This window comes from Salvia hispanica, chromosome 4 (genome assembly GCF_023119035.1).
Source record: "Salvia hispanica cultivar TCC Black 2014 chromosome 4, UniMelb_Shisp_WGS_1.0, whole genome shotgun sequence".
Taxonomy (NCBI): domain Eukaryota; kingdom Viridiplantae; phylum Streptophyta; class Magnoliopsida; order Lamiales; family Lamiaceae; genus Salvia; species Salvia hispanica.
Genome location: NC_062968.1, coordinates 45,156,269 through 45,182,104, shown reverse-complemented (window position 1 = coordinate 45,182,104; position 25,836 = coordinate 45,156,269). Strand labels below are relative to the sequence as shown.

General features: G+C 36.6%; 3 protein-coding genes across 3 annotated transcripts; 2 read left to right on the top strand and 1 right to left on the bottom strand.

The window, feature by feature from the left end:
• The first annotated feature begins 4,533 nt into the window (after positions 1-4,533).
• On the top strand, positions 4,534-8,537 carry LOC125221196 (cucumisin-like). The gene is made up of 10 exons (XM_048123321.1): positions 4,534-4,569; positions 4,843-4,931; positions 5,015-5,109; positions 5,185-5,428; positions 6,142-6,655; positions 6,856-6,959; positions 7,134-7,352; positions 7,433-7,541; positions 7,632-7,845; positions 8,020-8,537. Exons 2-10 carry the CDS (start codon positions 4,858-4,860, stop codon positions 8,535-8,537), a joined length of 2,091 nt encoding a protein of 696 aa, XP_047979278.1. The 5' UTR covers positions 4,534-4,569; positions 4,843-4,857.
• A 3,611-nt stretch (positions 8,538-12,148) lies between these two features.
• On the top strand, positions 12,149-15,224 carry LOC125221195 (cucumisin-like). The gene is made up of 9 exons (XM_048123320.1): positions 12,149-12,181; positions 12,294-12,385; positions 12,483-12,568; positions 12,677-12,920; positions 12,988-13,501; positions 13,688-13,791; positions 13,877-14,207; positions 14,305-14,518; positions 14,704-15,224. The coding sequence occupies exons 1-9, from the start codon at positions 12,149-12,151 to the stop codon at positions 15,222-15,224; spliced, it is 2,139 nt and encodes a 712-aa protein (XP_047979277.1).
• Positions 15,225-16,624: 1,400 nt separating this feature from the next.
• Positions 16,625-17,188, bottom strand: LOC125224436 (non-specific lipid-transfer protein 3-like). Its single transcript, XM_048127835.1, has 2 exons — positions 16,852-17,188; positions 16,625-16,768 (listed from the first exon to the last, which is right to left on the bottom strand). The coding sequence occupies exons 1-2, from the start codon at positions 17,177-17,179 to the stop codon at positions 16,752-16,754; spliced, it is 345 nt and encodes a 114-aa protein (XP_047983792.1). The 5' UTR covers positions 17,180-17,188; the 3' UTR covers positions 16,625-16,751.
• Positions 17,189-25,836: the final 8,648 nt, after the last annotated feature.

Here is a 25,836-nt window from a genome sequence, read left to right as displayed (position 1 = left end):
TCTGTGAGATTGATACGACCCTACTCAACAATGCTCGGTTTGATGACGAGAAGGAGCTGCATGAGCCCACGCAGCCTGGTGTATCTGGGCAGAGCGTGATCGTGGAGCCCGAAGCGAGAGGCAGAGGCCGGAGCACCGCGGTGAAGAAGGAGCGACCAAGGAGGAATGCACCTCGACCGGCGAAGTATCGCGATTTCGTCCAGTATTAGAACTAGATTTGTTTTGAATTGTTTTGATTTGTTTTTTATTTATTTCCTTAGTTGCAGAACTATTTACCTTTCAAGATAGAGTCAAATCTTTTCGGGTTTTCTTCTTGATTCTTTCCCGAATCGTAAGTCCGAATCAAGTAGGGGGAATTCTATAAATTGTAGAATTCCCCTAGATCGAGTCATTGAGAATTAAAGTAATAAAATCGCTTTTTCTCATCTTTGGCGTTCTTAAACCCTAGCCTCACGTTAGGGTTGGTTTCTTGGCTATTGTTCACAAAATTTCATTGTTACGAGTGCTCAGAGAGGGAGATAGGAACAATCATCCTATCAGAGATGCTTGACTGTGTCTTCCCCCTCCCCTTCGCTGCTTTCCCTTCGATCAGGCGCCGAAGAGTGGGTTGACTCACCTCAACCGACTTAGTCAAGTCGGTTGGTGTTGGCCCGCCGTTGCTCAAACTCTTAGATCCGACGAGCCTCGTCCTTCTCGAGCCTTGCGCCATTGTTGCCCGAAACCCGATTTGGAATTTCGGTTGATCCTTCAGTTTGTGGTAGGATTCCTAGTGATTGAAGCCCATACTATGGACGGTGGTCGTGAACTAGGCATTCGACAACTCCTGGACGTTGTCGTAGGTCATACAGCTCGTCATCGATCGGCGGTTGTTCTTGTAGATTCCATGAAACTTACCAATGTCGCACATAACACGCTCAAAATGCTTGCGGAACTCGGTCGGCTTGTGAGTCGGGCTTCACCCCAAGCTGATTGTATCGTTGCGCGATGCGGGTCCAGAAACTCTGCTTCCGTTGATTGTTGACTACAATCGGATCCTCACCGATATTTATCCAACACCTCGCCAGAGCATGCATTTCAGCTACATCGTATGTTGTTCACGGCCTCCTAACCTTTTGAGGCGTAGATGGCTCCGTGGCCTTTTCCTTCTCCTTCGCCTTCTCCTTGGTAGGAGATGGGTGCATCTCCTCCACCTCATACCCTTCCGTGCTTAAGGTCGGATCATTGACTGGAACAATTGTGGATCCGTGAGAACCGGACGTTGAACTCACCATTTTTGGCTGGTAGACCGCGTCCCTGTAATTCAGGTCAATTCCTCTTCCAATGCTCAATTGGAATGCCTGTGTGGTCAACAGTCTACCAACCCCGACAAAGGCGTTCCTGGAGAATTGAGGGAGATTTTGGTATTGGTTCCCGTTGAAATACAGGAGACCCCCGTTGTCTAAGAAAGCAGTGAACTCGGGGGCAAATTGGTTGCCTACGGCGGATTAGGTCCTTCAAACGAATAGGTTTCCACTGGGGGCTTGGTTGAAGGAGGGAATTTGAAAACTGGGTGGAGTTTGGGTTCAGGGGAAATATAGGTTTCGCCCGTGTATGGCTTCAATCGCAGTAATTTTGTAGAGTACGTTGTCGGAATTCATCTTGTAGAGAGAAGAAAAAAAGTATAGAGTGAGTAGAATGGAGTGAAATGAAGAATGAGGTATAGATGTATATATAGAGGATAAAAATAAAAAATAAAAAAATAAAAAAATAAAAAATCGATGATAGGGCCGATGATGGGACATATCTACAACGGAGAGCCGATCGACGGCCCTATGGGATTGGCCAAAGCCGTTACAACGACTCAAATGGGGGGAGGTGGAATGGGATGGTGGAATGGGCCATATCTACAATGGAGAACCGATGTGGGAACCGATCATAGGCTCGATTGATCGGCCTCCTATTGCTAATGCTCTTAGTGGAGAATAGATCCCACCGTATTAGAGATGAAGAGTTTCCAAAATTAGGACTAAAAAGGACAGAATGCATATTTTCGTGGGACGGTGGGAGTATAAAACATTGGCTTTAGGATCTTAATTTTTACTAGTTTTTTTGCATAATTTTTTTCACTCTTGTTACATTTTCCAAAATCGGGTTTAATTTGATCGGATTTGAAGTTTTATATTGCTTCCCAACCTTGATGCATATAAATAATAATGCAATAACTAATTTGAAACATTACATTATACAAACCTAATTCAATTGCAAATAAAAAGTAAAATATGATGATAAATAAGAATAGTAGAAACTAATCAATAACGATATGGAATCAGTAGACCACAATTCTTTATCTAGTTTCCATTTCATCAATGCAAAGATGTCGTAATCTATCTACAACTAGTGCGTACATTGTTTGACTTGATATCATAAGGTGGCAGTACATTGTTTGACTTGATAACTAATATTATTTTATTAACAAAATGCTTATATGTGTAGGATAATGTATTATACTCCCTCCGTCGTCTCAACAGAGACGTTTCAATTTTTGCATCCATTTTGAAGTGATAGATGGTTAAAGTGAAAAAAATAGTACTCTCTCCGTCCCAAAGTATTAGACCAACTTTCTTTTTTGGGATGTCCCAACATATTAGACTCATTTCCTTTTTTTTGCAAAAAGTATCTATCTTATTTTATTCTCCACCTATTCTTTCTCTCTTCTCTCCCCAATTTTTTCCCTCTCTCATACTTTACTCTCTCCACTTTAACTATTTAAATATCAATTCCTTAAATCATGTGCCAAAAAGAAGTGAGTCTAATACTCCGGGACGGAGGGAGTAAATAAGAGAGACAACTCTACATTATTCTCTTTCTTAATTCATTCTCCACTTTACTTATTTATTAATAATTCTGTCCTACGATGGAATCACATTTAGTGTGGACACAAATTTTAAGAAATACTCCCTCCGTCCCATTAAATATGCAACATTTGTTTTTCGGCACAAGATTTTATGTAGTGTTGTTTTGTGAGTTAATGAGGAGAGAGTAAAGTAAGAGAGAAGAAAAAGTAGAGAGAGTAGTGTTTCCATTTTTAGAAACGTTTTATTTTTAATGGGACAGACCAAAAAGGAAAACGTTTCATTTCTAATGGGACAGAGAGAGTATAAAATTGGAAAAGCTAATGGAATATGAGATCCATTTTTATATTAATTTTATAATAGAATGTGAGTGAAGTGAGTTAGTGGAATGTGAGATCTATTTACCATTTATGATAAAAGTAAAATGTGACTCTTATTGTGGGACGGATTGAAATAACAAAAGGTGACTCTTATTGTAAGACGGATGGAGTATTATTTTATCAAAATAAGTGAAAAAATAAACGTTTCTATTGACATGGGATGGAGTTAATATGGAAGAAAGAGTACTGTAACTCAATGGTAAAAGTAAGTTTGTAATTACGCAATGAAAATGCAAATAGTTATAGAACAAATAGCTTAATTAGCAAAAAATTGGGTGTTAACTTTACAAACTCGAAAAAGCAATGTATTCCTTAATATTATCACATTTTGTCCAAAGTAGATGCTGAGAAAGAGGTATATCCGACCCCCTTCATAATTCGTAATGATAAATTTAAGGGTAAAGGTCAGTCTTAAACATATAATTAAAATATAAATTTGATCTACTATATATATATATATATATATTTAAAAAAAGTTCATAACAAATGAAATTCTTGTCGGAATAGTTTTTTTTGAAGGTTCCGTAAAAAAAACTAATGGTCATGTCACTGTGCAATTAGCGTTGACCGTTAGTTTTTTGACAGAACTGTAAAAAAAAGGACTACTTCGGCGACATTTTCAATTGCTAAGGACTTGTTTTTCAAAAAGTGAATATTTTGGACCAAATTCGTATTCTGGTTATATATTTAAGGCCAAAATTGACCTTTACTCTAAATTTATAATACCAAATTAAAGTACGCAATTTAGCCAAATTTTGATCAATATTATAAAAAATAAAAATTGTAATATAATATTAAATCACAAAATATTAAATTTTTCTTATTAAATTATGTATTTTCAAAACGTTATTGTTTCATTAAAATAAATAATTTTTTCACTTTTTTCCTCTCTTTTTTCTCAACTATTTTGAGCCTCACTGAAGACGTTTTATACACGGATGACACAATTAATAATTGAAACTTCATAATTTATTGTTATGATTTCAAAATCTTATGGAATCGACCAGAATTTGATCAAACACCTTAATTTAAATGGCTATTATCAATTTATAAACTACTCTCCACAAAATAAGAATAGAAATTACAGCGTGAAGCATTGTTGTTGGGTAGAGCCGGCTTTTGGACAGAGTATTTGTAGGCGGTTTTTACAATATGTCACAGTTTAACATCTCCTTATATATATTCATGCTTTTATTGCAATACATGCAAGAAACACACAGCCATATCTAAACCTCAAAACTCTTCATTTTGACATGGCAAATACACCAACTTCTCCTTCATGGAAGGCTCTTTTATATATATGCATGGCTCTATTCTCTATGGTCATTAGCTGTAGAGGAAACTCCTCTGATCACAAGGTATGTATAATTTTATACTCCCCATCTCATAATAAGAGTCGTATTTTGCCATTTCAGTCTGTTTCCATAATAAGAGTCCTATAAAACTAATACATATAAGTGAAACTCATATTCCACTAACTTATTCAACCCACTTTTTTTACGTTTCTTAAAATCCGTGCCATACTAAATAGGACTCCTATTGCGGGACGGAGGGAGTGTATTTCTTTCGAACAAATTTGAGTTTGTTTCATCAATTTGTTTTACCAAGCTAGTACATGGATTTGTTTATAGGTGTACGTGGTATACATGGGAGATCTCCCTAAAGGTGGCATCTCTGCGTCGGCACATCACGTGAGCCTTCTACAGGCTACTCTGGGAAGGTTGACAGATTAATTTCATGTATAATTGGAAAATAAAAATAATTAATTTAGTTTCTATATGAGTAATATATTTCTGAATTCAGCAAAAGGGCGTCGGAGTCTCTGCTCCACAGCTACAAGAGAAGCTTCAGTGGCTTTGTGGCGAAGCTAAGTGAGGATGAGAAGAACAAAATTGCTAGTAAGTTATTTTCTACAATAAACTGGGAGGCTATTGATTAAGAGGTGCATGGAGTTGTAATGATCTTAATTTCAGGCTTGGAGGAGGTGGTTTCTGTGTTTCCTAGCACCAAAAAGCAGCTGCTCACGACGCGATCATGGGATTTCATGGGCTTTCCTGTGAACTCGGAAAGATCTCAGACAGAGAGTGATGTCATTGTCGGAATGCTAGACACCGGAATCTGGCCTGAGTCCCAGAGTTTCAACGACACCGGCTTTGGTCCCGCGCCTGCCAAGTGGAAGGGCACTTGCCAATCCTCATCTAACTTCACTTGCAACAAGTCAGTATTTATAACTTTTTTAATTGTTTCAATATGATATGCTTGTTTTATTTCGGCACATACACTGTTGGATATTTTAGTGTAATTGAGTTAACTTGATTGATCAATTTTATCATAATGATACATCATATAAGTATGGAAGTGCGGAGTGCACGCTTATTTGAATTCATTATGATGGAGGGAGTCCGGGGGCAGCGCCCCCGGGTAGCGGGGTCCAACGAATTTGCTGTATAAGAAATTCATCCAGAAATGTAATTTCTGAAAGTCAAAGGACTAATTTGCAATTTCGGAACCTTTTGAAAATTAGTTATTTTCGGCAACAGATGCACTGGTTCATCTTCTTCTTAATCTGGTCGATTCTTTTGGTTCTGGGATCTCTCGAATATCAACATACAGAAGCTCTGATTTCTCTGAATTGTATCCGATCAAATATTTTGGTAGAACCACCGAAATTAATAACATTCGCATTAAAAATTGTCTTAGTTATTCTTTTTTATTATAGTGATAGGGTTGATTATAGCCTCTCTCCACATTATTTTTCAAACAATATTTGCATTGAAACCCCCTTCTTGTCCCGCAACGACAAAATAGTGTTATTGACTCTTATAAATGAATGGAGAGTGAGTGACCATTTCTAATGATTTGTCATTCATATTTTAAAAATTGTAAACCCTAAAAATAAACCTAAAAATTGTTACTATGATTCTATGCAGTAAAATCATAGGAGCAAAGTACTACCACAGCGATGGGAGCATCAGCCCACCGGATTTCCCATCGCCGAGGGATTCAGAAGGCCACGGAACGCACACATCGTCCACGGCAGCCGGCGGGCTGGTCGCCGGGGCCAACATGTACGGCTTGGCAGCCGGAACAGCGCGCGGAGGAGTTCCATCCGCGCGCATCGCAGTCTACAAGATCTGCTGGTTCGACGGCTGCTCCGATGCAGACATTCTCGCCGCATTCGACGACGCCATTGCCGACGGAGTTGACATTATATCCATCTCCGTCGGTGGCTTCTTCGCCTCCGACTACTTCGAAGATCCCATTGCCATTGGCGCTTTCCATGCCATGAAACAAGGTGTTCTGACCTCGAACTCCGCGGGGAACTCGGGGCCGGATCCTGAGAGCATCGTCAATTTCTCGCCGTGGTCGCTTTCGGTTGCAGCCAGCACCATTGATAGGAAGTTCCTCACCAAGGTCTTGTTGGGAAACAACGCTACTTATGAGGTAAATTATCAATTCAAAATTGATTCACTAATTTAAAGAACCATTTTGCTATTTTGGACGGTTCACAATTTAGACATCCATTTACTTTTTTCACTTATTGATATGCGGACCCCATATTATACTAACTTTTTCAACTTGCGTTCCATTGTAAAATTGATACTAAAAGTGAGACTTACATTCCACTAACTTTTTCTATTCAGGGAGTCACGGTAAACACATTCACCCTACCAGAGGAGAGTTACAATTTAGTCTATGGAGGAAATGTGCCCAATACTAGTGCAGGTGTTGATGGATCCATATCAAGGTAACATATATATACTCCTATTTGAGTAAAATCACATGGATATGATGATTAAATCCACTTCACTTCAACTACAATAAACCTGAAAATTCAGTGATTATTGAAGAGAAACAAAGATAGAGGTAATTTTTTTGGAAAATCCTAATGCATGTGTGATTTGTTACAAAATTGATGCAGATATTGCGAAGCAGGGACGTTGGACCAAACACAAGTAAAAGGCGCCATTGTTCTTTGCGATGAGCTTAATGATGCAGATGGACCGGCAGCTGCAGGTGCGACCGGAGCTATAATGAACGGAGATATCTTCAACGACACCGCCTTTTCATTCCCTCTGCCGGCATCATACTTGTCATTACTAGATGGCGCTCGTGTTTACGATTACATCAACAAAACTAGGTTTTTCTATTCTCATCCTTTTTTTTTCTTTAATTTGCTTCCATATTTTACTTATTACTCATTGTTCTTGGCATATATAGTAATCCCACAGCAACCATCTTCAAGAGCACTGAATTCAATCAAACAGCTCCATTTGTTGTTTCCTTTTCTTCAAGAGGCCCAAATCCCATCACAAGGGACATTCTTAAGGTGGACTAATTAATTAGCTATCTTCATATACTCCTAATTAATTAATGAATGATCTTAGAGTTTTCATCATTTTTTTTGTTTCTTCTGCAGCCTGATCTTACCGCACCAGGAGTCGATATTCTAGCCGCGTGGTCGGAGGCTACAACGGTCACTGGCATCCCCGGAGATGATAGAGTTGTAGCGTACAACATCATCTCTGGAACATCCATGTCTTGCCCTCACGCCTCCGCTGCAGCTGCCTACGTCAAATCCTTCAACCCTACATGGTCCCCCGCCGCCATCAAGTCCGCCCTAATGACCACCGGTAACTATCAATCCTTTCTGTTCCCATTAAGTGTTTTCCAATTTTCTATTTCGGTCCGTCACTTATACTTATTATTTGTATTACTATTTTTGACAATTGACCCATGCTGCACTAAATTAAATTAAAGTGTTTTAATTTAAATGAATTAACACAATACTTGGTATGGTGCTCAAGCCGCTGTGATGACCGTGAACGAAAATTCGGATGGGGAGTTCGCGTACGGCTCGGGCCACATCGACCCCCTGAAGGCGAAAACCCCGGGTCTAGTGTACGACATCGGAGTGGCCGACTATGTGAAGCTGCTCTGCGGGCAAGGCTACAGCAACAAAAACCTACAGCTCGTAACCGGTGACAACTCAACCTGCACGGCAGCCAACAACGGCACGGCCTACGACCTCAACTACCCGTCCTTCACACTGAGCGGCCCCGTCACAGCCGTCTTCCACAGGACTGTCACGAATGTGGGGTCCGCGACGTCCACGTACAAGGCGGTGGTGGCTGTGCCGTCGGAGCTGACCGTGAGTGTGCAGCCGAGCACTCTGACGTTCACGTCGGTGGGGGAGAAGCAGAGCTTTGTTGTGACTGTGAGCGCCGCCATTGCGAGTGAAATGGTGTCAGGGTCGTTGGTGTGGGATGATGGAACCTACCAAGTCAGGAGCCCTATTGTTGCTTACACTACTGATGCTTTCTGATTCTTTTTTTTTAATAAATTGAGATTATGTTGATCTGGTTTAATTTTGCTGGTGAGTTTCAATAAGCGTAAGGGCGATTGTATTTCAATTGTTTGGTCAAGCATTTTTATTCAAGTCCATATAATTATGGCATTTGTATCCTGCATAATTAAACATTTATGTTTTCTATGTTCCACTCTTATTTTAATTTGTTCTCTCCTTTCTGCGGTAGTAGAGTATTTTTTTTCAGCCCGGAGATTAAGAAAAGATAGTGAAGTACTAGAAGAGAGTATTTTAATAAAGTACTAGAAGAGAGTGAAATGTATTGAGTATAAAGTAAGAGTGAAAATAAAGTTTTTTTAGATCTTTAAGAGGTTTTTGAATTAAGATATAAATAGAAACGTCCATCAAGTTTATATTATAGGAAATTTTGTAACTTTATTAGCTTATAAGTTGAGTAGATATGTAATATTAATAGAATCATATTACCAATTAAGTAAAATATATAGAAAAGTTATAACGAGTTCATAATCCGAAATTAATTATATTGAGCTTGTGCATGAGTTAATAAGTTGTATAGTGTCAAGTTCAGCATGATGATCCATTTAGTTAAACCAAATGAGTTGGGGTGATATTTTATCAGAGTTAATCTAATTTAGAGTTCTAGTTTTGTTTTTGGAGGTGGATCCCCTACAGTGCACAAAAACACAGTACCTTGTGCTGTGCTTAATACGCAAATTTTTATTAACAAAACGCAGCCTTCTCCTTCTTTCGCCATTTTCAATATTTTCATTCTTTAGGAGTAGTACTATTAAAAAACACAGCATTCTTTTTCTCCCTTCTTCTATTATTTCCATTCTTCTTTTTATATTATAAAATGCTGAAAAATGTTACAAAATCTGATAATACTCCATCTGTCCTCTATCAATTATCTATTTTTATCATTTTTGTTCGTCCCTTATTAATTGTTTATTTCCACTTTTTACTATAAATGGTAAGTAGACACAGCATCCACTAACGCATTCTACTGCTCCCTGTGTTGCCAAAAAATATGAAAAATTTGGTTCGGCACGAGTTTTAATGCATAACTGGAAAAGTAAGAGAGAGATAAAAAAAAGGTTTTAAAGAATTATTAGTGGAAAATGAGTCTCACCTCATTAGAGAGATGGAGTTTCCAAAATTAGAAAGTTCATACTTTTCAGGTACGGACTAAAAAGGAAATAGTACATACTTTTTAAGGAGGAGGAGGAGGAATCATTTTATTATAAAACTAATATATAAAAAGTAGAACTCATATTTTACTAATCTTTTCAACTCACTTTCCTTTACCTCTACGATTTCAAATCCTTAATTTATTTCTTATGATGTTAATTACTTATTTCTTATGATGTTAATTACTCTTTCCGTCCTAATTAAGTTGAGTCGTATTTCATTTTGAGAAGTTCCAACTAAGTTGAGTCCTTACCTTTTTTGACCAAAAAACAAAACATTTAATCATATTTACTTTATTTCATCAGTTATTTTACTCTTTCTTTATCTATTCTACTTTATTTATCTTCCTTATTTTTCAACAATTTCTTAATTTCTGTGCCTAAAAATTTTGGTGAGACAGAAGAAGTATACATTTGATAATTTAAATAGTTATCTATTTTATATATTCAATATCATGAATGATAATTATAATTAATGTTTTCAGATATAAAATATAAAAACAAAGAATGGAAATGTTGAAAGAAGAGAGAGAAAGAGAAGGCTGTGTTTTATAAAAGCAAATAATGAAAAGTAGAAAAAGACGAGAAGGTATAAATAAATAAAGAACGAAAATATTGAAAAAGGCGAAAGAAGGAGAAGGCTGCGTTTTGTTAATAAAAATTTGCGTATTAAGCACAGCGCGAGGTGCTGTGTTTTTTTGCATAGGGGATCCACCTCCTTTGTTTTTAGGTGAATTAGTATTCTTTTCTGAAACATAAGTTTTTGGAAACATTACAAATTAAACTTAGTATATTAGCCAAGTAGCCGCCCATCTAATTTAATACTCCCTTCGTCCCACAAAGATTGTCTCACCGGGCAAGAGTTTTAAGAAATGTAATGAAAAGTAAATAGAAAAAGTTAGTGAAATGTGAGTCATATTTTTATATATTAATTTTATGGAACGTGATCAAATGAAAACTCTAAATATTGTACAAACTCAAAACTATGATCTGGACCATTGAAAAATGTCAACAGATCAAAAAAACATCAACAGAAAATGTCAACAGAATTTCAACGGTAGTCAATGATTGATGCTGTGTTGATATTGTGTTGATACTGTGTTGACATTAAAATTTCAAAATTTTACACCGTGTTGATATTGTATTGAAACTGTGTTGAAGCTGTGTTGAGGAGTTTTGAGTTTGTACAATATATAAGTTTGCATTTTATCACTACCCTTAGTTTTATAGTAATAAAATGTCCTTAGTTTTATCGTAATAAAATGTGAGTAGGAATTTGTTAGTGGAATATTAGGTCCATTACCAAAAATGGTAAAAAGTGAATGAGACAAATTTTGTGGGATGGACGGAAATGAAAAATGCGACAATCTTTGTGGGACAGAGGGAGTAATTTAGTTTAGAAAGAAGACATAAGAAAGCTTTTATATATAGTAGTGCCTATGTATATCCCACTTTTATTACAAGGCCGGCTCTCATTTGTCAGCCGTTTCGTTAACATCAGTGTTTTGAGTTCTCAAAGACACTAATGCAAGAGAATTGGCTTATAGCTGCATCTCTAACTCCAAAATCCTCTACATTTCCATGGCAACTTTAGCATTATGCATGGCCGTTGTAACGGTCGCTCTGTTCTCGCTAGTAATGACAAATTCTCAACATCTAAAGGCAAAACAAGTTGGTATTGTTACAATTTATATTGGTTTCAGGTATAAATAAATATACAACATTTTAAGGTTGTTTCGATTTATAGGTGTACATAGTCTATATGGGCGATCGACCAAAAGAAGGCGAGTTCTCTGCTTCAACACAGCACAAGAACTTGCTACATGCCACTTTGGGCAGGTTTTTCAGTCTCACTTGTTACTCAAGAATCATTTGTTTGTAATGATTGATCTTGTGTTGATATTGTGTTGATCTTGTGTTGACATTAAAATTTCAAAATTTTACCTTTGTGTTGATATTGTATTGAAGCTGTGTTGAAGCTGTGTTGAGGAGTTTTGAGTTTGTACAATATATAAGTTTGCATTTTTATCACTACCCTTAGTTTTATAGTAATAAAATGTCCTTAGTTTTATCGTAATAAAATGTGAGTAGGAATTTGTTAGTGGAATATTAGGTCCATTACCAAAAATGGTAAAAAGTGAATGAGACAAATTTTGTGGGATGGACGGAAATGAAAAATGCGACAATCTTTGTGGGACAGAGGGAGTAATTTAGTTTAGAAAGAAGACATAAGAAAGCTTTTATATATAGTAGTGCCTATGTATATCCCACTTTTATTACAAGGCCGGCTCTCATTTGTCAGCCGTTTCGTTAACATCAGTGTTTTGAGTTCTCAAAGACACTAATGCAAGAGAATTGGCTTATAGCTGCATCTCTAACTCCAAAATCCTCTACATTTCCATGGCAACTTTAGCATTATGCATGGCCGTTGTAACGGTCGCTCTGTTCTCGCTAGTAATGACAAATTCTCAACATCTAAAGGCAAAACAAGTTGGTATTGTTACAATTTATATTGGTTTCAGGTATAAATAAATATACAACATTTTAAGGTTGTTTCGATTTATAGGTGTACATAGTCTATATGGGCGATCGACCAAAAGAAGGCGAGTTCTCTGCTTCAACACAGCACAAGAACTTGCTACATGCCACTTTGGGCAGGTTTTTCAGTCTCACTTGTTACTCAAGAATCATTTGTTTGTTGTCTAATTTCTAAGAGCTTCTCTTCTAAATCCTAATATGCAATGTGATGTATTAGTGCCGAGCCGTGGCTCTATAGTTACAAGAGAAGCTTCAATGGGTTCGTCGCCAAGCTCACCGAGGATGACAAAAACAAGATTGCTAGTAACGGATCTCCTTATCATCATTTCCTTTTTTCCTTGTTAGAGAAATAATCTCAAAAATAATCAACCAATATTACGCAAAGTAAACATTAATTCTTGATGTTTACAGACTTGGAAGGTGTGGTCTCTGTGTTTCCCAACACGAAAAAGCAACTGCACACGACGCGGTCGTGGGACTTCATGGGATTTCCTATAAATGCACAAAGAGCACAGTATGAGAGTGACATCATTATTGGAATGCTGGACTCCGGCATATGGCCGGAGTCCCACAGTTTTGACGACCAAGGCTTCGGCCCGCCACCCACCAAATGGAAGGGTAGCTGCCAATCCTCATCCAACTTCACTTGCAACAAGTAAGAAAGTTTCTGTCTGTAGTCCTAAGTTATTTTGTTCAAAACTCATCCAACATAAGTTTTGCAGCAAAGTTATAGGAGCAAAGTATTACCACAGTGAAGGGCCTATGGCTCCACCAAATACTCCATCTCCAAGAGATTATGGAGGGCATGGAACACACACAGCATCTATAGCAGCCGGCTGCTCAGTTCCCGGGGCGAATCTGTATGGCTTAGCAGCTGGAACAGCTCGGGGAGGAGTGCCCTCTGCGCGCATTGCTGTGTACAAGATCTGCTGGCACGGTGGCTGTTCGGATGCAGACATTCTTGCTGCATTTGATGACGCGATTGCTGATGGAGTTGACATTATCTCCTTATCAGTAGGGGGATTAACCCCTCTTGATTACTTTAATGATTCCATAGCAATTGGTGCATTCCACGCCATGAGAAACGGGATACTTACATCGAATGCAGTTGGTAATTCAGGTCCCAACCCCAAATCCATTGTCAATTTCTCGCCCTGGTCCCTTTCCGTTGCTGCCAGCACCATTGACCGGAAGTTCCTAAGTAGAGTCAAGTTGGGTAACAACAAGACTTATGAGGTGATATGTTGTTCTATGTGTTTTTTGGTAACATTAAATTTAAAGAAATGGCCCGGGACTTCAAGTATTGACCACTCTACCATTACGCCTTAACTCATGCAGAGTTGTTCCATGCTTCTACGACATGCTACTCGTATAATATAATTATGAGGATTTATTTAGCATGTTGTGTGATGTTGTTACTAGGGAGTATCGGTGAACACGTTCACCTTAGAGAAGGACAACTACCCGTTAGTCTACGGAGGAAATGTGGCTAACACAAGTGGAGGATATAACAGATCTGAATCAAGGTAGCGTGTATAATTTGGACCTGAATGTAAGTGATGATGCAATGAGAGTAACACACACATATGTCATGTGATGTGTTGATATTAGGTACTGCCTACCAGATTCTTTGGACCCTGAATTAGCTAACGGTACGATTGTCCTCTGCGATGGACTGAGTGATGGCGAGCCTGTGGTGGCGGTTGGTGCAGCCGGAGCTATAATGCACGCCGATCAGTTAAGAGATGTGGCCCTCTCTTATCCTCTGCCTGCCTCTTACTTGGGATCAGTTGACGGTGCTGAAGTATATGCTTATATCAACACAACTAGGAGTCCGACAGCAACCATTTTTAGGAGTGATCAAGTTACTGATACATTCGCTCCATATGTTGTCTCATTTTCCTCAAGGGGTCCCAATCCCATCACCAAGGACATCATCAAGGTGGCATACATTATAGTACTCCTACAGTCCTACTAAGTAAGTCATGTTATTCAATTTCTTGAATTGGGACCTAACTTATTCTTGAAATATTTCCTAGCCTGATCTTACTGCACCTGGAGTCGACATTCTTGCAGCATGGTCCGAAGCTAATACCGCCTCGGGATACCCTGAAGATACGAGGGTAGTAGCATACAACATCGTGTCTGGAACATCCATGTCTTGCCCCCATGCTTCTGGTGCGGCAGCTTACGTCAAATCATTCAATCCCACATGGTCCCCTGCCGCCATCAAATCCGCTCTAATGACCACAGGTGATCGTGCTGCACCTATCTCGGTTTTGTTTTTGGGACACTTTCCAAACGGTCTCATACTAATAGAGTACAGGTTACACTTATATATTGCTTGCGCATTCATAATTGAGAATTTCTAACTAAAGTTTGGATTTCATCGTATCATTAAAATGTCAACATCCTCTCTAATAGTAATGGCTTGACAGCTTTTACGATGAGTGTGGAGAGAAACGGGGAAGCAGAGTTCGCGTATGGCTCCGGCCACATCAACCCACTCAAGGCTATTTCCCCCGGTCTGGTTTACGACATGGGGGAGGCCGACTACGTCAGGTTCCTATGCGGCCAAGGTTATAGCAACAAAAACCTGCAGCTTGTTACCGGCGACAACTCGACCTGTACTGCAGCTAGCAATGGCACAGTCTACGACCTCAACTATCCGTCTCTCTCGGTGTCTAGTGTCTTGGGGAGTTCAATCAGCGCTGTGTTCCACCGGAGTGTAACGAATGTGGGGTCTCCGTTGTCTACTTACAAGGCAGTTGTGGAAGCGCCACCGGGGCTGAGCGTCCGTGTCGAACCTAGTGAGATCTCCTTCACATATGTGGATCAGACGCAAGAATTTGTTGTGACAGTTAATGTAACAATTGGGAGTGGAGTGGTGTCGGGGTGTTTGGTGTGGGATGATGGTACATATCAAGTTAGGAGCCCCATTGTAGCTCATGCTATTTAGTTCTAACTCATATCCTTTGTTGCATTGTTTTGTGTTCAAACTTCTATGTACTTTAAGTAAGGGTTCGCTCATTAAATTACGATATTTGTTCAAAGTTTACTGCTTGAACTAAATTAGAAATAGACGAGAATGGAGAAGAAAAGATGTGAGAGAGGGGAAAAAAAGTAATAGAGAAATAGAGTAAAAGATTAGAATTTGAATAGTTATTCATAGCTCTTATAATTACTTGTATACTAATATTAATACAATTTGATAATATTAATCAGTATTACATTTATTTTTAGGATAATGTCAAAATATAATGGAATTTTGCGATTTCGCAACCGATAAATCTATGAAAGTTAGCTTTCATGTTTGTCAATATCCATGTTGGACTATTTCTGACAAATTCCGTTTTTAATTAAGAACAATTGTAAGTTGTTATGTTAAGAATCATATGCGCGTGAACGTTTGAGACTATCTTTTTTTTTTACCACAGGTGTACCAAATCCGCTGATTATTTCTGTTCGACTAAATTTACGGATTAAGACCGAAACTCTTTTAGCAGGTGGTGGAGTTTGAACCCGTAACTTTAGTATGTAACAATGTTGATATATATGGAGATATTGTCAACACATAAATTTTTCAAAATTTAATATCTTATCGAATTTATTAATTTTGTAATTATTTTATTTCACTGTTAAGTTGATATTATGCCTATTTGTGAATATTATAGTACTCCTTCCGTCTCATTGAAGATGATTCATTATCCTTATTGGTTTGTCCTATTTAAGATGACTCATTACCAAAAATAAAAACATCTTTATCTCTATTTTATGCTCTCTTACTTTACTCTATCCACTTAACACACAAAATAAAGTTGCATAAAATCTCGTGCCGCCCAAGAAATGAGTCATCTTGGAACGGAGGAAGTAGTTAATACTGTGCAACAAATTACTATCTCTATCCCACTCAAGATGACCACATTCTTGAGTGGCACGAGATTTTATGAAGTGTTGTTAAGTGGAATAAATTAGAGATGAAAAAGATAATTGAATATTTTAATGATGAGAGAGGAGAGAGGGGATTAATTCCAAAATTGAAAAGTGATCATCATGATTGGGACAAACAAAATAGAAAGGTGATCATCTTGAGACGGATGGAGTATTATCTATCTTATATAATTAATCGCAGTTAGAAACAAAATTATGTGCAAGACACGTGTGTAACACTATTATACAGTAGTACTTATAAGAGTAGAACCATTATCTAAATAAACTCCTTTTTTCGTAATTCACGTAAAAATTTTCATATATTTGTTGTTCTCCTCCTAGTAGTTTTTAAAATTTATAGAAACTCGCATCCGCCATTTTGTTGCTGTTATGAATTCAAATAGTACGGGAAAAAAGAAGGCTAAAACATCAGCAATTTATTTATTTTATTTAAGTTGAAGTAGAGCAGAGATCACACGCAGCGATGATGTTAAAACAATTACACAGTAAAATCAACAACAGTCTCCGCCATTAAACATCATATCCAATCCACGTTTCACGGCAACGTATAAGCTGCACAACACAGAAACAATGATATTATCAATTTAGAACAATAATATAAAAACAAGAGATTAATTAATTTGAGGAAATCAAACCTCCACACTTGTAACCAACTGGCCTATCGGCAAGGTTACAACGTTTGGGAATGCCGATGGCGATTTGAGGATTAATCCCGGCCATTTTGGCCATATTCGAGAGCATCACAGCGCAGAGGCACTTGGGGTTCCTTCCCAGCTTCTTCACTTGAGCGCAGCAGCTGCTCGGGACGGCCGCGTTGGCGTCCTGCGCTGCTGACGCGCACGGGGCCAGCTTCATGGCTTCGTTGTCCGGGGTCGATTTCGGGCACTCGCCAGCGCCGTTTGTGGAGATGGCAACGGAAAGGAAGAGGGCTAGAAAGCACAGCGCCTTGGTTGATGCTTCCATGATGATGAATGATGCATTGGCATGAGGAAGGTGGGGGAATTTATAGAGATTAATTTATGCTTATTAGATGACGCACGTCATTTCATTTTCTGCACTTATTTTGAAAATATAGTTGCAAATTGTTAACGTGAAAAAAAAGTAAAGTAAAGTAAAAGACAGAATACCATTGATAAAACTTTCTCTACATTATTTTCTCTCTTAACTTACTTTTTATCCACTTTAACTATTTATTAGTACTCCCTCCGTCTCACTAAAGATGATCCACTTTTCTTTTTAGTTTGTCCCAACTAAGATGACACATTACTAAAAATGAAAACACTTTTCTCTCTCTACTTTATTCCATCTCTCTTACTTTACTCTCTTCACTTCACATACAAAATAAAATTGTGTAAATTTCTGTGCCGCCCAAAAAAGGGGTCATTTTTATTGGGACGGAGGGAGTATCATTTATCTAAAACAAGTACAGAAAATGAAATGACTCTACTACTGTATAAAAAAAGGGAGTGCATTGTGCGATTATGGATTTAAATTCGGGTCCGTTTAATATCATGAAATTGGATTGGATCTGGAATCTCATAAAATTTGATTTGATTCTAATTTAATTTCAAACATTTTGTCTTGTGAAAATGAAGTTATTGATATGAAATCGAATTTGAGAGAATTGTGTGTGTACACACACTGTATACACACACACACATACACACTCAGTATGTATACACTATACCACACACGATGCACGTACTACATAAAATCACACGCACACGCACTACAGACACGTATTGTACGCACATACACATAACACACACATTGTTATCATTTTTAATTTCCTCTATTTTTTTTATTATAGTTTATGTTTTTTTTCTTATATTATTATTATTATTATTATTATTATTATTATTATTATTATTACCTCCGTCCCGCATTATGAGTCACATTTATTTTTCTGCACTTGTTTTATAAAAATGATAATAAATAGTTAAAGTGGAGAAATAGTAAAGTAAGAGAGAGAATAATAATAAATAGTCTTCTCTACATTATTCTTTCTTTTATTTTACTATTTCTCCACTTTAACCATTTATTATCAATTTTATAAAACGAGTGCAGAAAAGTAAATGTGACTCCTAATGCGGGACGGAGGTAGTATTATTTCTGTTTTCCTTTGCATTTTTTTTAATTATGTCTTTTTTAGGCTATGTTTTACTATGTCATTTTACTATTATTATTATTTTTATATTTTTATGTCTTTTTTATGTTACCCTTTTTTGGCACTGCCAGCTCTTTCGACGTCGTCATTGCTTTTAATGACGACGACGATGATGATGACGACAACAACAACAATGCTACCGCTTTCTAGACACTGACAGCTCTATGGATGTCGTCATTGTTTTTAACGACGGCCATTGTATATATCTCTAGGATCTATCACTCATCCACTAATTGTTTCTCTCTCATTTTTCTACCGTCGCCACTGCTTCTAAAGACATTGACATTAAATAATACTCCCTCCGTCCCATTGAAGATGACCCACTTTCCTTTTTAGTTTGTCCCAACCAAGATAACCCATTACTTAAAATGGAAACACCTTTATCTCTACTTTATCCACTCTCTCTTACTTTACTCTCTCCTCTCTATACACAAAATAAAGTTGCATAAAATCTCGTGCCGCCCAAGGAAGGAGTCATCTTCCTTGGGACGGAGGGAGTACTCCCCCACAATTGTTAACACAACCTTTAGTCACTGAGTCCTTATCCACACTCTGTGTGGGCGCACAAGCGCGTGCACATCGTGTATTGTGTGTGTTTTGTGCAAAGTGTGTGCACAACGTGTGCGTGTGTGTATATGCATTGTGTAGTGTTTGTATTGTGTGAGTGTAAGCGTGCTATGTGTGTGCGTGCAACGTGCGTGTTGTGTGCGCGCGCTATTTGGTGTCAAATTTAAGAATTATTCGGAATGCCAAATATTTACTTTGAATATGAAATTCAAATCGCAGAGCTGAGAGAATTTGGATATTCAATCTAAATCAAAATTTTTTTATGGTACCAAATATTAAAGTTTAAATTAAATGCTCCAATTGCCGTTCTACTCGTTTAATTTTATTATGTTACATTGTTACCCAACGAAGCATCATATAATTATAAAACCGTTCAATTAGTACTATTACACGTGAATTATTTTTTTGAATAACTTTTTGTAAAGATATATTGGTACATTTCCAAATAAATAGCTAATCTAATTTTTTTTTTTTTAAATTTTTGTGACTGAACATATTACTCCCTCCTCCGTCCCACAAGAATATGCACTCTTTCCTTTTTAGTCTTTTCCACAAGAATATGTATTTTCTAATTTTAGAAAGTCTTTTCTTTCTAATGAGGTGAGACTCATTCTCCACTAATAATACTTTAATTACTTTTTCTATCTACATTTCTCTTATTTTACCAATTTTATATTAAAACTCGTGCCGAACCCAAAGTGTATATTCTTTGGAGACGGAGGGAGTATTTGCTATAGGTGATGGGCTATACAGTGTCAACCGTCTCTTAGTAGTTTATAAAGTATTTGATGACAAGAAAACCATTAGGTTTTCAAATTTCAAATGAATCTATAATCCTATACAAATAGGAATTGATGAGATATATGCGCAGCAGCGCATGTATGTTTTAGTTCCCTGAACATTTTAAACAACCTATTGTGTTTTTGCCTTTTTTAGTGGTAGTGCTGCATAATGATTTTGTGGTGTTGATGGATACCATATTTAATGTATAGGGTAATTTGGCCTAGTTGTTTGGTAGGACAATTCATATCTTAATTTGTTTCCTTCTTATTTGTTTTATTTGGCGGGGTATCATCACACATTCACACTGTATGTATAGCGGCAATAGCAAAACCATTTTGCCATAGTTTGTTCTCCCTCGTCCTATAATAGATGTCACACTTTTATTTTTAGTTTGTTTCATAATAGATGCCATATTCTCTTTTATGAAAAAAGCTTCTCACATTAATATAAATGTATTATTTTCTTTTTCCACCTACAATATCTTCTAAAATCTCGTACTATTATCCAAATATGCCATCTTTTATGGGACATAAGGAGTATGTATATGCATCAATTATTTTACCAATATATCTCTAATCATTGTTCTTACTTAAATTTTCATGTTTCTAATTAATGAAAATCAAAATACTAGTGCGTTACCAACCTTAAGTAGTAAGTACTCCTATTAAGTATTAGCTGAATATATAAATAGTAATTCATTATATTTCTTTTTTCGTCTTTTCCATAATTTCCATAAAAATATGTTACTATATTTATTTTTTGCAACATTTTTGTCAATTCTCTTTTACTTTATCATTTATGAGTCACACCATCCAATATATATTTAATTTCAACTACTCCCTCCGTCCCAAGTTATTTGAGTCATATTCTCTTTTGGGTTGTCCCAAGTTATTTGAATCATTTCTCTTTTTGGCTAAGAACAAAACATCTAATCTCACCTACTTTATTCTTTCATTTACTTTACTCTTTCCTCTTTCTTTTATTTTATTCTCTTCTCTACTTTATTTAACTCACTAACACAATTTTCTTAAATCTCATGCTGAAAAGAAACGCCTCAAGTAACGTGGGACGGAAGGAGTACTTTTTATTTATTTCTTACCAATTACACATTAAAACTCGTATCAACTCTAAATATCCTATTTTTATAGGACGAAGGAGTATAAATAAAATAAAATGAGATAATAAAAAGGTATAGCTAGCTTACCTAATTTCTTTGGTGGTAAGGCACTATGAGTCCAAAAGGTAGAGAAATTGTAATAATTTCAGAAAGAATAATCATATTTCACCACACTAACACAAATTAATATGATACGAGATCATCATCTTGTTTATTTTTAATGTTAAAGACTTATGGCCATAAAATCAACACAACAATATTATACCACTAATTTGACTATTTTAATTACCCACTATCGTTATTGGAAGTATAAGGCATCCAGTAGTAGATAAAAACCCGACCCAAAATTTGCCAATCCAATTTTTCTCATGTCATATAAGTATTTTAAATTACAAAATCCAATACGTGCAATAGTGCCATCCCAAAATCAGCTAAAACTTTTTTCACCATTCTTCACTCTTTTTAAAATATTTAAGTAAGTAAAAAAGATAAAATAGAAAAATAACATCAATTTTAAAACACGCTATCAAAACACATACTCAAATGCAGAAAAAAGTATAACAAGAAACAACTGCTTCATCCGTTCCTGAAAATTTATCACTTATTTCCATTTTCGATCATCCCTAGGAATTTGTCATCTTTGACTTTTACCATTTTTTATAGTGGACCTCACATTCCACTAAGAGTGAATTGCACCAAATAACTCTAACTTTTGCACTTTTTGACCAATGACCCCTAACAAAAAAAATAGCATCAGAGGGGCCTAACAAAATAAATAATCACAAATAAAGTTGTTTTGGACGATCACACCCTTAGGCCCTAAAGGACATTTTTGTCAAATTACCCACAATGATGACGTCGCCCTATATGCAACCTGACACAACAACATATGATTTGACTTAAAGTTGAGTGCTATCATTTTCTTACTTTTTTACATTTCTTTACTAAATGTATAGATTTACATTTCATAATAATAATTAGGGGTGAGAATACGGATATCGGGTAATGGGTTTACTCGTACTCGACTCAATACCCGCCGGTATTGGGTATCCAATATCCACTTTTATGGATTGAGTATTGAAATTTAAGATAATTCGGGTATTGGGTAACCCTAATGGATATCGGGAATTACCCGAATACCCAATTTATTATTTTAAGTATTTTTATAAATTAGGTTTAGTCATTTTGGGCTTCAAGAGCCGGGCTAATTTATTTACTAATTATAACTTTCTCTAAACTTTATAGTATAAATAAATTAATCTTTCTTACTCTAGGTCACTGCTTCTACATTTTAATTTAATGAGTAACTTTTACTGTTTTACTTACATAACCAATCCTCATATGTATAATCGTGTACTTTAAAATAAAAGTAGCCCATTTTTTTTATAGTTTTATACTACAAAATAAATGCAATATTAAAGATATTAGTCTATTTAAATATTTTCTATAGTTATATAAATACAATTATAATTTGAATTTTTTATAAGTTATTAACACATGTAAAGAGTCGGGTATTTGGTACCCGATTCGTCGGGTTTGGACACCCGGGGTGGGTATTGGATTACCCAAAAATATATCGGGTCGGGTATCGGATGAACATTTTAGATGATTTTCGGATTGAATACCCGATTTTTTCGGATAGGGTATCCACAGATATCCATATTTCTACCCCTAATAATAATGGAATGCAAACATGAAGAATTATTGATGTACTTGGATTACAACAGCAAATTTTAAACAAAAACTCAATATAATAGTACATAGTTATATAAAACTTTTCCTATTCATTTGTAATGATAGTAATTTTCATACCATGCAGTATATTTTATATGGTCGAATAATTCCCATAGTTGAAAACTTTTCTAATTTAAATACTCAAAGATATTTTAAAATTCAATCTGATAATAAGTAAAAATATTTATAAATTCATAATACTATCAAATATTATAGTATAGTACTAGTATATGTTTTCTTTTTTGTTTTACACTTTTTTAATTTTTTTTTAATATTTTTCTTTTATTTTCTAATAAACTTTTTTCATTAAATACTCAAAGCTAATTATTCTATTCTATAACTAATATTTGATGTCATAATTACAATTTATAAGTATATTAATTTACATAATTATTTGAAACTTATACTATTCTTTGAAAGTAAAAAAGATATACTAGCAAATTTGTAAGGAAATTGAACTTTTTAGTTAAAAATTTGCGATGTCGCGAACTACATTAGCTGTTTTTTAATCTTAGTTGAAAATTCATACAACCTAAAATAGTTATCTATGCATTTATTTAATACTCCCTCCATCTCGCTTAAGATGACATATTTTCCTTTTTAATTTGTCCCAACTAAGATGACACATTTCTTTTTTGTAACTTTCTCTCTCCAATTAATACATTCAACCACTTTTTCTCACTCCTATTAAAATATACATCTATCTTCATCTCTCTACTTTAATACCTACACCCACCTTCTCTCTCTCCAATTAAACACTTTAACCAACAACTCCTAAAATCTTGTGCCGGCTAAGCAATGTGTCATTTTAGCCGGGATGGAAGGAGTAATACGTAATTAAATCTATACAACGAGTAAAGAAATGTAAAAAGTAAGAAAATGATGGCCTACTTTTTCATATCATGCGTTGCATTCAGTTTGAGCTGCGTTTTAAACACAACACGTTTTAAACACAGCACCTCATGTTGTGTTTTGTGAAACTACACAGGATCCATCCCCCTTAGGTAAATCGGAGGTCTGTAAAGCTGCAGAGTAGGTGTGTCGGCTTCAAGATGATCAGACAAAAATGCCCTTCAAGCCATTTGGGCATTTTCGTCCGAAAAATGGCTAAAAAACATCATTTGTGATTATATATTTTGTTAGGCCCCTTTGATGCTATTTTTTTGTTAGGGTTCCCTAGTGCAAGAAGTGCAAAAGTTAGGGTTATTTGGTGCAGTTCACTCTAAAACTAATATAAAAAAGTAGGACTCACATGCCACTAACTTTTTCAACTCACTTTCTATTACATTCTTAAAACTCGTGCCGGGTCAAATGCTGACAAATTATAAGGGACGAAGGGAGTAGAAAAATAGGTAAAAAACAAACTTGAATGCTTACGGGTCCAAATTATAGCCTGTTGACGAATAAAATCTTGGAATTAGGGCAGTGCACTGTGATGTTGGGGCTTGTGAGCTAAACTGGAGCTAGGTCCAGTGATAAGGCTAATTTCATGCATCGGTTAAGTGGTGAAAAACGCTATATTTTACTGGGTCTAACACAGTTTTTAAGCCAGGTGTGTGACAGAATCGCTAGATCCATGAGAAGCCAGAGGAAACGGACTAGCGAAGGAAATGAAGGAAAATGAGCAGAGGTGAAGGAAAAGGAATGGCTAGAAGAAGGGAGTTAATAGCTGAGGGCAACAAAGACTATCTATACCTCGCTGGGCCCCAATTCAACGCCTATAAATAAGGAGCATGCAGCACACGCCCGAGAGACGAATTTTGCTCTTAGCTCACACACAGCACACACACTTGGGAAATGGGAGTTCTGGGGTAGTTAGGGTTCTAAGGGTCTTATCTTCCGAGAAAGTCAGTCGTAACACCGTCCGCGTGAGGGCGAAGAAACAATCTACTTTCATTCTGTTTTTGCACTTTATCTCGTTCGAACTTCGCGTTTTAGAAGTCGATTTGGTTGTTGTTGTTACAGATTATCTATGCATTCAGTTTGTTTTGTTATATTGGTGTTGTCTTGTGTTGATATGCGTTGATTCTGTCTTGTTGAAGTTTTATTTCGGCAGTTGCATGTTAATCTCTGTTTTGGTCAATTTTGTGCTTGATCTGGGGAATTTAGCTGTGGATCTGTGGTGTTGTTGTTGATCGGAGGTTGTTTGGTGATTTCGTAGTTATGGAATGTTTTTGGCCGGAGTTTGTGTCGGATGCTTGGATCCGGAGTGGATTTAGCATTCGAGATTGGATCTGAACAGGGGATTCAAGTTGTGCATGGATTTTGGAGTTTTCTAATTCCTTTCTGTTTTACTTCGTCTAGTAGTCGTAGATCTGTTTAGTTCTTAATTGTTCTTCGTTAAATTGCTAAAATCCAGTCTGACTGTTTTCCGATTACGCTTCGTACCTGTTTCTTCTGAGTTTTTGTGCAATTTGAATTGAAGAAGATGATGTCTCTGTTAGTTAGTACTTTAGTTAGTTGTTTTTCTAGCTTTTCGTCCGTACTCTGCTTTTTCAGCCATGGTCCCCACCGTTAGTTTATTTCCCAGGTCTAGGTAATTTAGAATAGTTTCTTAGATCTAGTGATTGTCTCGATTTCAGTTTACATGCATGATTTCTGTTTTGCCTAGATCTAGCTGTTAGCGTAGCAGATTTCAATTCCAAGTTTAGTCTAATTTCCCCAACCCAAAAAATGCGTGGCAGCAGCCAAACCAAAAATAATTTCCAAATCCTTGAGCATATTTAAATTACGCATCCGTCTCTGTGGGATCGATCCCTACTTCCCTGTGCTAAATTTTAGTATAAGTGGTTGAGGGTTTTTGAGGAAGTATTCTGTGTGTCCGACGACCGAGATTTTCCAACGACCAGTGAGCTCCTAGACCTTGTGATCTAGTGGATTTGTTGGACCTAGGAAACTTGTTATTCTTTTCTGTGCACACAGTCTAAACAGCGATCTTCATCCAGCGTTCTCATCGATTATCATTCCTTTATCTTCATTATCGACTATCATGTTATGCATGCGTACATGATACCATAAACGCGTCGGGCCTTTCACTATTACTCAGCGTGATTAAAGCACGCAAAATGTTCACTCGACATCCTTCCGTGCAGCGTCTTTCCTTTGAGCAAGTAAAACTCTCTTATCGTCAGTTGGAAAAGTAATCGACTTCACAAATACAACCCTCAGGTATATGCCAGTTGCCAAGTGGTACTCCGTATAATACCGTCGGCTGTTAGCTGTGAATTTGAAGGCTTGGGCTCTACCAGGATA

What these genes read in the sequence shown, in the direction of transcription:
- LOC125224436 (XM_048127835.1), bottom strand. Translation starts at nt 17,179, where the DNA reads ATGGAAGCATCAACCAAGGCGCTGTGCTTTCTAGCCCTCTTCCTTTCC.
- LOC125221195 (XM_048123320.1), top strand. Translation starts at nt 12,149, where the DNA reads ATGGCCGTTGTAACGGTCGCTCTGTTCTCGCTA. An exon ending in CTACATGCCACTTTGGGCAG is followed by an intron (nt 12,386 to 12,482) that starts GTTTTTCAGTCT and finishes GTGATGTATTAG; the next exon opens with TGCCGAGCCGTGGCTCTATA. An exon ending in TCACCAAGGACATCATCAAG is followed by an intron (nt 14,208 to 14,304) that starts GTGGCATACATT and finishes AATATTTCCTAG; the next exon opens with CCTGATCTTACTGCACCTGG.
- LOC125221196 (XM_048123321.1), top strand. Translation starts at nt 4,858, where the DNA reads ATGGGAGATCTCCCTAAAGGTGGCATCTCTGCGTCGGCACATCACGTG. An exon ending in CTACAGGCTACTCTGGGAAG is followed by an intron (nt 4,932 to 5,014) that starts GTTGACAGATTA and finishes TTCTGAATTCAG; the next exon opens with CAAAAGGGCGTCGGAGTCTC. An exon ending in GATTACATCAACAAAACTAG is followed by an intron (nt 7,353 to 7,432) that starts GTTTTTCTATTC and finishes TGGCATATATAG; the next exon opens with TAATCCCACAGCAACCATCT.